At 39.1% G+C, this 18,178-nt stretch overlaps 1 protein-coding gene across 3 annotated transcripts in view; it reads right to left on the bottom strand.

Moving 5' to 3' along the window:
- The window catches only part of Scfd1 (sec1 family domain containing 1), a 116,730-nt gene that overhangs the window by 4,653 nt on the left and 93,899 nt on the right, over positions 1 to 18,178 (bottom strand). For 2 of the 3 annotated variants that reach the window (XM_004661853.3, XM_045154613.1), the window contains 4 exons: positions 14,061 to 14,114; positions 6,516 to 6,568; positions 4,211 to 4,244; positions 2,928 to 2,993 (listed from right to left, as the gene is read on the bottom strand). In XM_004661853.3, coding sequence (XP_004661910.2) covers positions 2,928 to 2,993; positions 4,211 to 4,244; positions 6,516 to 6,568; positions 14,061 to 14,114 — 207 coding nt within the window. The remainder of the gene's footprint in view (positions 1 to 2,927; positions 2,994 to 4,210; positions 4,245 to 6,515; positions 6,569 to 14,060; positions 14,115 to 18,178) is intronic. The other variant, XM_045154612.1, reaches the window with a different exon arrangement.

Raw genomic sequence — 18,178 nt, 5'->3', positions numbered from 1 at the left:
ATTGAAGGTGTGCGCCACCACGCCTGGCTGTAGAAGGAAGTATTATTCTTAAAGTATGTCGTGTACCCTAAAATTGGACGAGATAAAGAGGAATAAAGTGGTTAAATGGGTACAAGAATCTTTTCAAAAGGTGGTATATTATGTCATGGAGATGTTGCTAATTCCTGTTGCACCCAAACAGAAAGAATCTGATGATTACCACTAGCAATTATCTATAAAATAGTAGACCAATGTTATTCCAATATACAATCTGTACTACTTGAATAAAATAATCTTTGAGATTATAATTTTTTTTTTTCTTTGAGACTGGGTCTCATGTAACCCAGGCTAGCCTCAAATGTGTGTATGTATATGAAGGTGGCTTCAAACTCCTGGTCCTCTTGCCTCTACCTGTCAAATGCTAGGAATATGGTTGTGTTTCACCATGCCTATTAAAGTTTCTTTCCTTCTTTCTTTTTTCTTTTTCATTTTTATTTATTTATTTGAGAGCAAAAGAGAGAGAAAGAGGCAGAGAGAGAGAGAATGGGTGCGCCAGGGTCTCTAGCCACTACAAACGAACTCCAGACGCATGTGCCCCTTCGTGCATCTGGCTAATGTGGGTCCTGGGGAACCATGACTAGAACCGGGTCCTTAGGCTTCACAGGCAAGTGCTCAACCGCTAAGCCATCTCTCCAGCCCTCTTCTTTCTTTCTTTTTTTTTAATGGTTTTTCGAGGTAGGGTCTCACTCTAGCTCAGGCTGACCTGGAATTCACTATGTAGTCTCAGGGTGGCCTCGAACTCACGGCGATCCTCCTACCTCTGCCTCCCGAGTGCTGGGATTAAAGGCGTGTGCTGGCTCTTTCTTTTTTTAATGCAGCATGAACTATCATTTCAATCTCATTTGTGTAACACACAGTATTTGTAAGTTAAAAAATATCTCATTCTACTTCTTGTGACCTTGAATTTCTTTTCAAATTGACAGAATGCTGGAATGTAAACACAATGCTTAAAGCTAATCAAAGGTAAATCCTTTGTTACTTACTTTTTGCTTTTTAAAGACAGGACCTCACTACATAGCCCAAGTTGGTCATGAATTCTTGACCCTCCTGCTTCCCCAGAGTGCTGGGGTTACAGATATACATCATTACTTCTAGTTACACAAGTTGTTCATATGTACCTTCTTTAAGTGTACAGTAAACTTCCAAGTAGTTAAGATTCCTTTTGGTAATGTCAAGAGTTTATATTATAAAGTAATTTGATAACCCATCAAGAAACGAAAGAATGATGGCATTGCCACAGGTCATTTCTCTGTGATTTTTAAACTGAATAGACATTGGCTTAATACATTTTCTAAAAGCTGGGCATGGTGGCTCATGCCTCTGACCTCAATACTTGGGAGGCTCAGGCAGGAGGATTACCATGAGCTTGAGGCAGCTGGGTTACTGGTGAGTTTCAGCCCAACCTAAGCCAAAGTGTGAAACTGTTGAAGGCAGCATGTAGTCAGAAAAGCCATCAATAAAAGATAAAAGACACAATAGAGCAGGAAAAAAGAAAACATAGGAAAATGTTAGAAGGGTCTAACCTTTAGGACTGCTCCAAGACACTATCTCAGCCATCCAGAATACACTTCATTTCCAATAGTGAACCAAGGCACATTTAAAAAAATTTTGTTTTGTTTATTTTTATTTATTTATTTGAGAGCAACAGAGAAAGAGGCAGAGAGAGAGAGAGAAAGAGGCAGAGAGAGAGAGAATAGGCGTGCCAGGGCTTCAGCCACTGCAAACTAACTACAGACGCGTGCACCCCTTGTGCACCTGGCTAACGTGGGTCCTGGGGATCGAGCCTTGAACCGGGGTCCTTAGGCTTCACAGGCAAGCGCTCAACCGCTAAGCCATCTCTCCGGCCCCCAAGGCACATTTTAAATAGGCCAGTCTAAGGAGATCCCTAGTCTTACTTATGGAAAAATCATACAACAAAAACCATGAGAATATGACCAAAATCAATTGCAAACCATCATCTTCAAAATTCTACTAAACACAACTAGCAAACTAGTGCCGGCTGCTCCCTGATAGATTTGGATCCTCAGCACCAGATGAGATTTCCTTCATTTGTTTGGACAAAATGCCAGCACGATGGTTCCTGATATTCCTACAGAGAAGCACAGAGCAGCAGAGAGCAATCCTCCCTCTGCTCACAGTTGGTAACCATCTCCTGCTTCACTTCTGTTACTTTGAAAGTGTTTTAGAGTATACTGCTGACTTGTAGTGAGTATTATTATTCTGATAAATGAGTTCTATGTATCATCGTAAGGGGAATTTTTTATTTTTGGTTTTTGATTTTTGTTTTAAGGTAGGGTTTCACTCTAGCTCAGGATGACCTGGAATTTGCTATGTAGTCTCAGGGTGGCCTCTAACTCACAGTGATTCTCTTACCTCTGCCTACTGAGTGATGGGATTAAAGGTGTGTGCCACCGTGCCCGGCTTAAGGAGGATTATAATTATTATTATTGTTATTTTTTGTTTTTGAAGAGGCACTTGAGGACTCTAAATATGTACAGTCATAAGAAGCTGCCAAGATAGATCACTTTCCAGATCAAGTACATTTTAGTAGAAAAAATAAGCATGATAGGAAAATGAACATATGGCATTTTTATTTTGAGATGAAGTCTTGCTATGTTACCCAGATTTGTGCCAAGCTCTTATTTCAGCCTCCTGAGCAGCTGGAACTGAAGGCATATATATGTCTTCATGTCTAGCTTGTATGCAGGATTTTAAAAAGCTACCACTTAGATGGCACATGTTCCTGAAGTTCACTTACAGGGGCTAGAGGCCCTGGTGTGTCCATTCTCTCTCTCTCTAATAAATAAAAATAAAATATTAAAAAAATACCACTTAGAAAAGTAGATATGCAAGGGTCAGGGCAGCTACTAGGTAATGCCTAACCATACCTTTATGTAGTCAACAAGATTCTGATACTCAATGTAGTTGCCCCCTCCAACCACAAACACAATTGCCTAAAAATGAAAACAGAAATCAAAAAGTTGAAAGAAACAGTTAAGATGATCTTCACTTTTAAGAAATGTGTGTGTGTGTGTGTGTGTGCGCGCACGTGCATATGTGTGTCTATGTCTGGGACCTATCTTATAATAGAGGTAAAAATACCAGTTAACCAAAGACTACATTCCAAGCATCTGATGCTACTTAATTAAGTTTATTCCTAAAAACATTTATAAATGTTATTGTCTGTTTATTAGTACAGTATGGAAAATAACTGCACTATTCAATTAAGTAATAGCAATAGGAAAATCAATGTAAAGGACTTCTCCAAAGGATATTTTAAATATTTTAGTTACTTACTTTAAGCATTAGAAAACCTTGTATATAATTTCAACATGTTATTTATTTACACTAAGAAGTCTCTATTCAAATGAGTATGCAGCCATGATATTGTCATAGTTTTTAGAACCAGTTTGAAAAAACACATACAAAATGCTCACTGCAATCTGAAAGACTTTTTTTTTTTCCAAGGTAGTGTCTCGAACTAGCGCAGGCTGATATAGAATTCACTATGTAGTCTCAGAGTGGCCTTGAACTCAGGTGATCCTCCTACCTCTGCCTGGAGTACTGGAATTAAAGGTGTGCACCACCACGCCCAGCCTGAAAGACTTCTTTTTCTGGTACTTTAACTTAAAATATTTATGTATAGTCTTATAAATCTGGAAAATAAGAGTTGTTCAGGTTAAAAAAAAAGATGCTGGGGCGATGACTCAGCCTGACACAGGAGCCTTCTCTGACCTTCACATGCATGTCGTGGCATACATGCACCCACACTCAAATGTACTCTCTCTCACACATATAAGGATTAAACAAAACAAAACAAAACAAAACAAAACTTGGGCTGGGAGTGGTGGTGTATGCTTTGCCTTTAATCCCAGCACTCGGGTAGCAGAGGTAGGAGGTTCACTTCAAGGCCACCGTGAGACTACATAGTGAAATCTAGGTCAGCCTGGGCTAGAATGAAACCCTACCAAGAAAAATCAAAAACAAACAAACAATCCCAAGAAACAAAAACAAAAACAACGAAACAAAACTTGGGTATCCAGTATTGGGTTTATCAAGATTGCCATACACTCATAATAAAGCCAGGTTTATGACAAATATATTCCCTCAATAGGCCTGGTCAGTCACCTTGTCATCTTCCTAGAAGTGGAGAATTTTTATATGAACTTACCTCTTGGAATGGGTTTTTGTTCCTAGGAACTGAGCTGTAATAAAGAAAAACTGTACTGAAAATCTCACCCTTAGCTTTTTTTATAGGTGCAATGAGAATGGGGACTCTACTTTCACATATGGTTATGAACACTATGAGACCACCTAAGAAGGGCAGTGGAATCTTACGTTTTGTAGACGACAAAGCCAGAAGAGGCAGATATCTCAGTGTTGGAAAGGGACAAAACCACCCTGATTCTGAAATAAAATTTTTGAGATTGCACAACAGCTCCCATGTGGAGGAGTGGAGGTATGGGCACAGGTAAAGCAACATGGCAGGTCTTTTTTTTTAAAAAAGAACATTTTATATATATCACATCAGATTATACACTTTTATCCCCTTGCTCCAACTCCTGATACCCTGGGGTCCTCCTCCATGGGGTTATGGTAATCACTATAGGGTCATAAATGTCTTAGTCCCTATGGGGTAGCAGGGGACCATGTGCTAAACTCTCACCATACTCAAAAAATAATGAGGTAGTTAGTGGGCATCTATGTTTGCATAAAAACTGAACATGTGGATATTTATCAGGACCAAAAGGGAAAATGGGAGATCAATATTTTGCTATAGCTTGTTTTTATGACATATATCTAAAAATATTCTTTTGGTGTTCAAGAGATCTTTAATAAAAGACATTTTTAAAAGTTTTTTGCACACTACATTTCTATCTGAGTCCTAAACAAAACAGACTATGCAGTGTGATTTACAAGGATGGCTTAGATTTTCCTCAAAAGTAAATTATCCAGTGGAAGAACACAACTCTATTATCATTCCTTACTTATATTGCCTGTCTAGATAGTCCACAGAAAGGTCTAGATGGTTACTGGGCCAAAATATCTCCTAAATGTTTAATTTTCCTCCAGAATTTTTAAGTTTCTCTGAGGGGAGAGAGGAGATGAAAAGAGCTGAGGTTGAAATATCACAGTATCATTAGTTATCAATCACAAAATTTGTGATGGGAAGGCTCTTTAAAAATAAAACTTTGGGCTTATTTGTCTTACTAATACTAATATTTCTTCTTATTATCATGCATATGCTACATGCAAGATTAAAACGTTCTTAGTTTTGCCAGGCGTGGTGGTGTATGCCTTTAATCCCAGCACTCAGGAGGCAGGTAAGAGGATTGCCATGAGTTTGAATCCACCCTGAGATTATATAGTGAATTCCAGATCAGCCTAGGCTAGAGTGAGACCCTACCTTGAAAACAGAACAAAACAAAAAAAAGTTTTCAGCTTTTATGAAGCAAACTATATGCACTAGCTAGCTAAACAAGCAAGAATTATCAACATAGGGAGAGTACTGCAGACCCACTCTTTTCAAGTATGCAATCAGATTTTTTTTAAATGTATCTATAGATTTGTATGATACTCTTAACTTCAGTTCTCCCTCCTTCCCCCCTTTCCTTCTTCTTTTCCTCTCCTCTCCTCTCCTCCCCTCCCCTCCCACCTTTCCCTTCAGTAGGGTCTCACTGATGCCCAGACTGCCTAGAACTCATTGCAGTTTCAGGGTGGTATTGAACTCACAGTGATCCTCCTACCTCGGCCTCCCAAGTGCTGGGATTCACAGTGCGCATTACCACCCCCAGCTAACTCCAGCACTTCTATCACTCATACCAGAAGCCCAGTTTCTACTGGTGGTCAGTCCTCATTTTTCCATTCTACTATTTGCTCTTTGTCAAATTCGTATTGGCAACTTTTCTGTGATAGCATTTCTGGTAAATTTAGAGAAAAGTAATACTGTGAACTACCAAACACTTTAATAATCTAGTCATTCTCTATCTTATAAGCTACTTTTCATATCACCATGAATCAATTCCTGAAAAGTAAAATGTATCTTACCACACCATGCCTATCATAAAAGCAGAAATTATAAACAGAATGTTTCATTGCCATAAAGTGTTTTTGTAGCAAAGTTTCTCAGGTTTTACTATATAAAAAACATTAACACAACTGTTTCCAATATAAAGCTTCCTTCTTACATTTGGTCCAATAACTACATTCATTTAAAAATGTTATCCAAATTTTCTTCCCTGACACCTAGTTGAAATACCATTTCACAAACAGTGAACAGCTAAATGTATTTCTGTGTGTATGTACTCATTATACAAAACTACTAATGATCATCTCTGAATGATGAGATTAGAGTACATATACTATTTCCTTAGTTTTCTACAGTTGAATTTTTGCTGCTTTATAATATAAAATTAATTATTTTTTTTCACAGAGAGAAACACCACAACAAATCATGTAAGACAAAAACTGCTTACCTGTCATTGCCTCGCAGCATTTTGGGATCAAAATACCTGTAGTCATCAGTTTCCTATTTAACAGAAAAACAAACTTTACCACAACTATAGCATTTCTGTTCAGAAGGTCATAGTTTGGCATAGTGTACCTTATTTAATGAATTACTAATTCTGTTGAATGTGTAACCATCATCTAATAGTTAATGAGATGTTACTATGTGATAAGCTGTGCCGGGACCCGATCCACAGTCCTAAGGTCACACATTTAGTTATAAGTATAGGAACTCTAGGATTTAAGTCCAGGTATGTAGCTTCTTAAATTTATTTTTAATATTTTTATTTATTTATGAGTGGGGAGAGGGATGAATGAATGTGAGCAACAGGGCCTCTTACCATTGAAAATGAATTTCAGATACATGTACTACTTTATACATCTGGTGTTACATGGGTACTGGTAAACCCAACCAGGCCCATCAGACATTGCAAGCAAGCAAGCAAGCACCTGTAATGGTTGAACCACCTCTTCAGCCCTCAGCACTTAGTTTAAATGCTCATAGTCTTTTTCTTTCTTTCTTTCTTTCTTTCTTTCTTTCTTTCTTTCTTTCTTTCTTTCTTTCTTTCTTTCTTTCTTTCTTTCCTCCTTTTCCTTTTCCCCTTCCTTCCTTCCTTCCTTCCTTCCTTCCTTCCTTCCTTCCTTCCTTCCTTCCTTCCTTCCTTCCTTCCTTCCTTCCTTCCTTCCTTCCTTCCTTCCTTCCTTCCTTCCTTCCTTCTTTCTTTCTTTCTTTCTTTCTTTCTTTCTTTCTTTTTTGAGGTAGGGTTTCACTCTAGCCCAGACTGACCTGGAATTCACTATGTAGTCTCCGGGTGGCCTCGAACTCATGGAGATCCTCCTACCTCTGCCTCCTGGGTGCTGGGATTAAAGGCACGGCCACCACGCCCGGATCCCCAAATTCTTAAATCATATTAAAAAAATTGTCTTTATATGCCTATAACTTTATTGACTGCACAGAATATACAATACAGCTTCAGTTTTTTAGAATTTAAAATAAAAAAAGCCAGACAATACTGGGCATCTCCTGCATACAAAATAGACAGCAACTCCCCATGTAATATGTGAGTGTTTCCATAGCTAAGTATATTCCGACTAGCCTAAAATATGGTAAATAAAACTTGACAAAGTAAATCTCTCAGTTTTTAAAGCTATTTTTTAAAGAAGCTGTGGATAAAGTTATGGAACTTTATACTAAAATGGAAATTCCTTGATATTAAAGGGATTGGGAAGTGCTGCTCTACTATTTGATGATATAGTTGCTTTTCTGTCTTCCTTCTACTTCAATAGCAGAATCAGCCAGACAACAACCATGAAAACTCTAAAAAACTCACCTATGAAGCTGGAGAGATGTCTTTGTGGTTAAGGCACTTGCTTACAAAGCCAAAGGACCCAGTTTGATTCCCTAGGACTCATGTAAGCCAGATGCACAAGGTGGCTCATGTGTCTGGATTTGTTTGCAGTGGGTACCCTGGCATGCCCATTCTTTCTCTATCTGTCTCTTTCTCTTATTCTCTCTCAAATAAATAATAAATATATTTTTAAAAATATACTTTCCTAAAACCTGATAAATGACAAATATACTACATGTATTGCTAATATCCAGTTCTGTGGATGAATGGTGGATACTCTGATCAATCACAGAACCAAATGAACTGTTGAAATCCACTCACTATGGCCAGAATCCCAAGACAACATGAAACTAATCTGATCTCCTGTTTTAATTTTAACATACTCAGTTAACACAAAGGAGGAAACTTTAATGAGTGTGATAAGAATGCATCTAAAATTAGATAAGATATATACAAGATTATCCCCCAGGACTAACTCAGTGTACTTTGCTTATCTCATCAGTATTTTGCTAATTTTCTCAGTCCTACAAATAAAGAAATACTTTCAAAACAGGGAAATAAAAAACATTTTCTAATTAATTAAAAATCTATGCAGAGCAATATGCCTTCAGTTATAAAATCAAATGAATGAAAATCAAATTTTTATTTGGAGAAACATCTGACTAAGACCCACTCAAATTTATCCATCCATGAGAACATGACAGGAATAGCTAAAAAGAACAGCAGGCACTGTCATGGTTATTTTTATCAATGACTGACTCTAGAATGATCCAGTTTCTAGACTGAGTTAATTAAGATGGAAACTCACCCTGTGGGCAGCACCATATCATGCAGTGAACAAAAAGGAGACAGTGATCCATAGTGTTGGATTGAGCTATACAGGAGGCTGGGTGAGGAAGTCATGAAGTCTTACCTAGTAGTAGACACTGTGAGTCACCCAAATGACCAGCCAAGCAAGATGTGCCCACTGGTGCAACAGTGGAGTTACTGTTCTAGGGGTAACCAACTGTTTTCTGATTGGATGTGAGTCCTGCTCTATGGAGGAATTCATGCCCAGCACTGAAAACCTGGTCAAAAGCATATAGCTGAGGAGGTACCAGGTGCTAGAAGGGAAGTTACTACAGATATTTGGCTAGATATTTATGTTTATGCCCTTAGATAAGCATTGCTCTTACTTTTAATCAGAGAAGTTTCATTTTGCAGTGGGTTGTAATTACTGATGTGACTCAAAACTTGTCAAAGGACAGAGAACAAGTTACTGTTGAGTGCTCAGTGCTAAGTAGACATCTCTATCAGCCCTTCAAAGGTTCACTGCAGAAGAGAGGGTGGAAAGATGTAAGAGCTAGAAGATGAAGAGGAGTGTTATGAAATGCTTTCTCTGGACGTGATGTGGCCATGGTATTCACCTCAGTGGTTGTCATTACCTGCACAATATTAGGATGATACACAAGCAAGAAAAAAAATCAAAGTAGAAGGGGACTAGTAGGGAAGAAAGGGTCCCATGAAATTGGGTGGGGGTGGGGAAGGATGAACAAGAGAAGGTAATGAGAGGGAATAATGACCAAAATGCATAAACATTCATACTTGTATATAATTATTAATAAAAAGGCAAATGTGAGCTGAGCACCAGCATTCAGTTCTCTCTGCTTCCTGACTACTGATTCAAGACTACCTGCTTCCAGCTTCTGCCCCGATTTCCCTCACATGATGGATAGATAGTGAACTGAAAGAAATATTTCCTCCCTTGGGCTGTTTTGTACCAGCAACAAGGACAGTAATAAAGGAAGGGATACAGAAGGAATAGTATTTTGGTTTTAATTCTGCTACTTAACGTAGGGGGATTTGGGAAGTCACTTGTCTCTTGGTTACCTTTCCTCCATTCTTTCAACTAGTTCTGTGATTTCATAAAGGCATGGTTCCTATCCTAATCAGTACATCATAATGGTAACAAATGTGGCCTCCAGTGAAAATATCTAAATTTCTATTTAATAGCTCTATAACCTTGAACAAGTTAATTTAGGCCACCAAGTCTTAATTTCTTTACCTATAAAATGAGGCTAACAGTACTTTTTAATTTTTATATATTTATTTGACAGACAGAGGGAGGGGGGGAAAGAAAGGGAAAGAGACACACAGAGAGAATGGGTGCAACCAGGGCCTCCAGCCATTGCAAATGAACTCCAGACATATGTGCCACCTTGTGCATTTGGCTAACATGCGTCCTGGGGAATTGAACCTGAGTCCTTTGGCTTTGCAGGCAAATGCCTTAACTGATAAGCCATCCCTCCAGCCCTAACAATGGTACTTTTATTAGCAGGTTCTATTGAGGATTAAATGATACAACAGGTACAAATGCTTTGGATGTTTTTGGTACATAAATATATACAATTGTTACTATTATATTATTTATCTCATTGTCCAGACTTAGGGCAGTAACAAAATACCCTACAGTTCCTCAATCCTTTACTTATGCCCTTTAAAAAGTTATTGTTTGGGACATCTTTCCCAAGTTTACTGCTCTGAAGCAGTATTTTAAAAGACAATCATAAATATAGACCTCTTTTCAGGACCCTATTTTCCATATATTCTAGGATTCTATGACAAAGTCTACTCCCCCTGCATCATATGCCACTACATCTATACTGACTCCCTTTCCCCTCTTCCTCCTCCCTCTTCCTTCCCCCCTCCTTTCTTTTCTTTTCTTTTCTTTTCTTTTCTTTTCTTTTCTTTTCTTTTCTTTTCTTTTCTTTTCTTTTCTTTTCTTTTCTTTTCTTTTCTTTCTTCCCCTCTCTCTCTTTCTTTCTTTCTTTCTTTTTTTTTAAACTTTTATTGTATTTTTTATTTGAGAGCGACAGACACAGAGAGAAAGACAGATAGAGGGAGAGAGAGAGAATGGGCGCGCCAGGGCTTCCAGCCTCTGCAAACGAACTCCAGACACGTGCGCCCCCTTGTGCATCTGGCTAACGTGGGACCTGGGGAACCGAGCCTCGAACCGGGGTCCTTAGGCTTCATAGGCAAGCGCTTAACCGCTAAGCCATCTCTCCAGCCCTCTCTTTCTTTCTTTCTTAATGAGAGAGATAGAGCAAGGGAGGAAGGAGCAAGGGAGGAAGGGAGGAGAGAATGAGAATGAATGAATGAGAACGGGCATGCTAGGGCCTTAGCCAGTGCAAATGAACTCCAGATTCATGCGCCACCTGTGTGCATATCTGGCTTATGTGGGTTTTGGGGAGTTGAACATGGGTCCTTAGGCTTTGCAGGCAAATGCCTTAACCGCTAAGTCATCTCTCCAGCTCCCTATACTGATTTCTAAATAAAAGCATCGAATACTTTTTTATCATGCAGATGATTTTCTCATTATTTTCATAAGAGCAATTACACATTTTTTGGGTGTTGTTTTAGTATGTTACAACTCTGTTTTCACATGAGTGGATTTAATTTTTTTTCTTAATTTCCATAGCCATGTTTTAACAATTACTAAAAAAGTCACATTAGTCTCTGTTTTTATCCTTTTGACTATGGAGTCCTGAGCCTGATTCACATCAAGGTTTTGATGAGGGTAGAGCTGTTCCTGCTTTTGGTCCCTGGCTCTTGTGAAAACTGCCTTCCCATTGCCACAGCAGCAGGACAGTCCTTTCACAAACCTGATTTGGATAATATTTCATGTCACTTTCTTGCACTGTTAATAGACAGTTTGGAAAACTATTTGTTAAATAAATGCTAACAATATTTACCTATTTGTCTATTCAGTCAGCAATTTATTTTTCTCAATTTGCTTTTCTGGCCCAGGTGAAATGAGGTTAGTACCACCTGAACATATGAACTTAAAATTTTTACTATGCAGTCTTCACCTCACTTAATTACCTTAAAATTAAATTAAATTGGTCTGCTTCTCTTTATATGATACCAAACAGAACTCACAAGTCCTTTATTTGTAGAAATGTGCTCTTTAGGGGGCTGGATGGTTAGGGTTAGTTGGTACAGTAAGTCCAAATGCTCAGAACTCACATAAAAGCTGGGCATTATGGAACACAGCTATAATTTTAGTCCTGGGATGCAGAGATGGAAGAATTCCTTGTGCTTGCTTGCTAGCTATTCTAGCTGAATTGGTGAGTTCCAACTTCAGTGAGAGACACTGTTTCAAAAAAAATTAAGGTGAAAACTTCTGTTCATGATGGTGTTCACCTAACCATGCTTCACTCCCTGGGGTAATATCAGGCAAGATCTGCGGGGCTCCAGGAAGGAATGGGACTAGAGGAGATAAATTACCCCTTGCACTTCAGCCAGGCCCCAGCTGAAACCACACAAGAATTGGGGAGATGAGGAAGAGTGTTGCTTTCATGGTGAACCTGATAATCAGTGTCAGGGTGAAGGAGATACAAACTAAGGGTACTCAACACCTTCTAAAGCAGAGATCCAGAGGCTCCTAAGAGCCCTTCATTGAAGTAGACTTAAAACACACCCACCACAGCTCAGGGAATTTTGTAGAAGAGGAGGCAGAAAGATTATTACAGTAACAAGTTGTGACATAATGCCCAGAGGCACTGCCTCTCCCCAATAACTGACCGCTGTTCCCACAATGCATAATCCACAGTTCCCAAGGGGTTGACCCCAATGAGTAAATCCCCTTGGGAAAAGGGGCAGGAATGAGAGAAAGGATGGTACCAACATGTGTTGTTTCCATACTAAGTATGTGCATAACTAATAAAAAATAAAAACAAAAAACCTAATATTCTAATAATCAAGAATAGTATAAAATGATTATTAAAGGAAATAACTGATTATTTTAAAAAAATAAGGTGGAGTGCAATTGAGGAAGATACCTGATGTTGACCTTTGGCTTCTACATAGCATGTGATTATAGCAACACCCATGTATGTGCAACACACACATATGAAATTTAAATTTAACATGTAATTACACATGTAATCTGTAATTTATTTATTTGAGAAAGAGAAAGAAGCAGATAGAGATAGAGAGGGAATGGGTGTGCCAGGACCTGCAGCCACTGCAAACAAATTCCAGACACATTTGGCACCTTGTGCATCTGGCTTATGTGGGTCCTGGGGACTTGAACCTGGGTCCTTAGGCTCCACAGGCCTTAACTGCCAAGCCATCTCTCCAGTCCTATATAATCTATATCTAATTTAGATGACAACTGTCCAGAATGGTTATGGTTACTGAGAAAAACCCAATTCCCCATATTTTAAATAATGTCTAAAAAATTCTCTTTGAGGGGCTGGAGAGATAGCTAAGTGGTTAAGGCACTTGCCTTTGAAGCCTAACAACCCAGGTTCAATTCCCCAATACCCACATAAAGCCAGATGCACAAAGTGGTGCATGCATATGAGTTCATATGCAACAACTAGCAGCCATGGTGCGCCCATTCTCTCTGTCTTTCTTCTTTCTAACTCTCTCCACTTGCAAATAAAAATAATTTAAAAAAATTAGAAAAAAAAAAAATCCAGGCATGGTGGCACACGCCTTTAATTCTAGCACTCAGGAGGGGTAGGAGGATTGCCTTGAGTTCAAGGCCACCCTAAGACTACGTAGTGAATTCCCAGGTCAGCCTGGGCTAGAGTGAAACCCTACCCTTGAAAAGCCAAAACAAAACAAAACAAAACAAAAATTGCTTTAAGAACATGCTCTGCAATGATTAAGGACATAGTAAAAGCTGGGTGTGGTGGTGCATGCCTTCAATCCCAGCACTCAGGAGGCTGGGGTATGAGATCATGAGTTTGAGACCAGCTTGGGGCTACAGAGTGAGTTCCAGGTCAGCTTGCATAGAGTGAGACACTGCCTCAAGAAAAAAAAACAAAACAAACAAACAAACAAACAAAAAACAGGACACAATGAAATTAATCTGACTTAACCATCTTTTATATTAGATTAATTAGATTCAAGAATTTGTAAATTCAGGCTGGAGAAATGGCTTGGCGGTTAAGCGCTTGCCTGTCAAGCCTAAGGACCCTGGTTTGAGGCTCGATTCCCCAGGACCCACGTTAGCCAGATGCACAAGGTTCACATGCGTCTGGAGTTCCTTTGCAGTGGCTAGAGTCCCTGATGTGCCTAATCTCTTTCTATCTATCTGCCTCTTTCTCTCTCTGTCTGTTGCTCTCAAATAAATAAATTTAAAAAAAGAACTTGTAAATTCAAAATGCTACTTACAGGGTTGGACTTCATCTCCATGAGGTTGTCTAAAATACGAGTAACAGGTAGATTCTGTGGAAGAGATTAGTATTTTCTTAAATATTAGAATAACCATAGTTCCTACTAACAAAACAATCTAATTATTCTACCTTTAAATATGCTTACCTTTCAATTAAATACATTCAGGTTTAAGCACTATGAGCATAGTAAAGTTTATGAAAACCTTAGCACTCAGTTTCCATAGAAAAGAACAATTCTTTTTTTGTGTGTGAGGGGAGCTGAGGTAGGTCTCACTCTAACTTTACCTCACCTGGAACTACTATGGAGTTTCAGGCTGGCCCCAAGCTCACGGTGATCCACCTACCTCTGCGTCCTGAGTGCTGGGATTAAAGGTGTGTGCCACCACGCCTGGCTTGAAAACTATAATTCTTGCTGGGCGTGGTGGTGCATGTCTTTAATACCAGCACTCAGGAAGCAAGGGTAGGAGAAGCAATGCGAGTTCGAGGCCACCCTGAGACTACATAGAGAATTCCAGGTCAGCCTGAGTTAAAGTGAGACCCTACCTCGAAAACCAAAACAAACAAACAAACAAAAAAAACCCCAATATATATATATATATATAAATATATATATTATATATATATATTATATTATAATATTATAAATTATAATATTATAAATATTCTTGATAAAAGTTCACTTCAATGTAGGTATATTAAGATATTAATAGACATATGTACTTGTGCTTTTAATTTTTCTCATGCTTTCTTTTAATATTTGTATCTATAAACTTTTTTGAGTATGTGTATGCATGTGTATGTGAGGGTACATGTGCAGGCCAGAGGACAATCTCAGGTGTGTCAACCTCAGACACTGAAACCACCTACCTTTTTTGACACTTGTCTGGAACTCACCAAGTAGGCTAAACTGGCTGGCCAGGGTGCCCCAGGTATTTGCTGGGATTAAAGACGTGTACTACTAAGACTCGTTTCCATCTCCCAAGTGGTGGGGTCACAAGAACACCACTACAACTTGCTTGTATGTGGGTTCTAGGGATGGAACTCAGGTCTTCATGCTTGCAAGACAAGAACTTTATCCACTGAGCTATCTTCCTAGCCCCAAATTTTGTTTAGATCAGGTGAAACCAATGTATTTTTTCATTTCCTTTCTTCTGATTTTAGTAGTGTTCTTTAGATAATCAGTAATTTTTTTAAGTTTATAAAAAAAGTATAAGATTAAATGAGGGCTGGAGTGATGGCTTAGCAGTTAGGGTACTTGCCTGCAAGGCCAAAGGACCCAGCTTCAATTCCCCAGTACCCACGTAAAGCCAAATGCACAAGGTGGTACATGTGTCTGGAGTTTGTTTGCACTGACTAGAGGTCCTAGTGCACACACACATTTTATCTCTCTCTCGCTAATAAATAAAAACAAACTATTTTAAAAAGAATATTTAAGGGGAAGAGGCTGAGTAAAGGAAAGGTGGAAGGAGGGGTAATCATAATCTAAGAGGATGCAAATAAATCATACGGAATCCTCTGGTTCAAAGAATGGAACACTCAGGAGCCATAGATCATTGTTAGAAAATTTTCGGTGCCCGGGATGGGATACCTCCAGTGAGTTGTTGGCCAGGGAGGTCTCTGATGGCTCCAAAACATTATAGGCCATTGCCAAGGCCCCTGGTTTCCCACCAGGAATACATGGTAAGACCCTATTGCTGAAGACTCCACATACTTGGACTACAAGGCCACTGAGAAATCCTGCGGGAACTGAGCTGATAACCTCCTCCATCTAGACCAGCTGACAGAAAGCTGGAAGAAGCCATTCTACATGTAGTTCAATGGGAGAAAGAGATACCACCAGTGAAGAAACTCAACAGTGGATACTGCAAGCCTTATAATTGGCCATCCAGGCCAAATGAGCCAATGGGTGCAATAGTGGCATGTCTGTCATGGTGGAAACCAACTGCCCTCCAATTGGACTGGAGGTCTGCTTCATGGGGGGGGGGAACACATCCCTGATACTGAAAACTTAAAACAGGGGTAGTCGTGAGCCCTGGGGGTATAACATCTGCTGATGTCTGGAAAAATGTATATACTATGCTTATCAAACTGCCCCAGTAAGCACTTCTCTTAATATTCATACCCTTATATTAATGCTACTCTCACTTTGGGTAGAGAATCTTCTCTTTTCAGATGGCAGTGACCTTGGGATGACTCAGAGTGCTGGAAAGAAGTGACTGGAGTACTGAGTAACATCTCGATCACACCTTCCAAGGCTCAGGGTCTAATGTGGAAGAGGTGGCGGAAAGAAGGTAAGAGCCAAAGGAAGGGTAGGAATCCTCACAACCTGCTCCCTACAGACATAAAATGGCCTGGATATCCATGACCTCATAGTGCCTGGCACTACCTACACAAGACCATCATAAGAGGGGGAAAAAATCATGACATCAAAATAAAGCAGAGACTGATTGAGATGGGGAGGGGATATGATGAAGAATGGAATTTCAAAGGGAAAAGTGGGGGGGTGGAGGGAGGGTATTACCATGGTATATTTTTTATAATTATGGAAAATGTTAATAAAAACTGAGAAAAAAATTAAAAAAAGAATATCCATGAAAAACCTTTATAAACATTAAATGAGGTAATGTTTCTATCATTTTAATAAATAGACATTTGCGGGTTTTGAAAACTGGGGGTCGGGATACATGCACAACTTCACTGACCACTACATTTTGCTGGGAGAGAGAGAGAGAGAGAGGGAGGGAGGGAGAGAATGGGTGCACCAGGGCCTCTAGCTACAGCAGATGAACTCCAGATGCATGTGCTACTTTATATTTCTGGCTTTAGATGGGTAGTGGGGACTCAAACCTGGGTCCTTGGGTTTAGCAGGCAAGAGCTTTAACTGCTGAGCCATCTCTCCTACCTTATAACTATTTTGTTTTTTTGTTTTTCGAGGTAGTGTCTCGCTCTAGCCCATGCTGACCCGGAATTCACTATGAAGTCTCAGTGTGGCCTCAAACTCATGTGCATTGACTTCTTATGCAACAAATTCCACTTTGAACCTGAAATGTTAACACTGGTGTTGGCAGAAGGTTGCCTCCTGACATATTTGTAGGCCTTGGGGTAAGAAATACTACTGTTACATTTCAGTCTGACAACCTTTCTAAAAAAGATATTTTGAACATAATAATACATGAAGTACAGAAAATTTAATAAGTGGCTATCAAGCCTATTGCAAGTTGAAACTGTATGCTGTCCATTGTGAACTGACATTTCTTTCGTGAATTATTCAGGATGTTCTGGGAAGAACAGTTTTATATCCTGGACTCCTTATATATAACAAAAGCAACCATTAGGTCTGAACATTCAGAAGACTTTAGCTAACAGATTAAAATTTCACAAGGATTTTTATTTTCTTAGGTCATAAGGCATTTTACTGTTACTATAATGGACTAGGACACTATGAAAAACTTGGCTTTCCCCACACAGACATACTCAGTTCACCTTTCACTATGGAAGACACTGCTCTTCTCACACTGAGATATATAGTTCCCCTTGTACAAAAATAGTAAGTAAAAACTATGGTCACAAACAAATAAAATTAAGCAAAAGCTACTTCTTTATTCTCTAGTATTTGAGTTGGCCACATGTTTTCAACATAAACACCAGCATCAAGTACTAAAGTTGACCAAACATGTTTCCTGAATACTACTGAGAATTTTTTAAAAGGCTGGTTTGAAAATTTACCTTTAAGTTTTGTTTCAAACAACAGTAAATTTGTTTATTTAGGAAACCTAGGCCATAAGTGAGACTACCTCAGGAAAAAAAAAGGTGGGGGGGAGGAGATGGCTCAGTGGTTAAAGAGGCTGGTTTGCAAACCCTGCTGATCCTGGTTTGATTCCCCAGTACCCAGGTAAAGCCAGATGCACAAAGTAGCACATGCATCTGGAGACTATTTGCAGCAGCTGAGGCCCTAGCATACCCATTCTCTATCTTTTTGTCTCTACAAATAAGTATTTAAAATATAAGAACAAAACAAAACAAACACACTTTTAATCACTAGGCTATTGCTTTTTAAAAACTAATATTAGGGCTGGAGAGATGGCTTAGTGGTTAAGGTGTTTGCCTGCAAAGCCT

Source organism: Jaculus jaculus, chromosome 7, assembly GCF_020740685.1.
Source record: "Jaculus jaculus isolate mJacJac1 chromosome 7, mJacJac1.mat.Y.cur, whole genome shotgun sequence".
NCBI classification, from domain to species: Eukaryota; Metazoa; Chordata; class Mammalia; order Rodentia; family Dipodidae; genus Jaculus; species Jaculus jaculus.
This window is presented reverse-complemented; position numbering and strand designations above follow the sequence as displayed.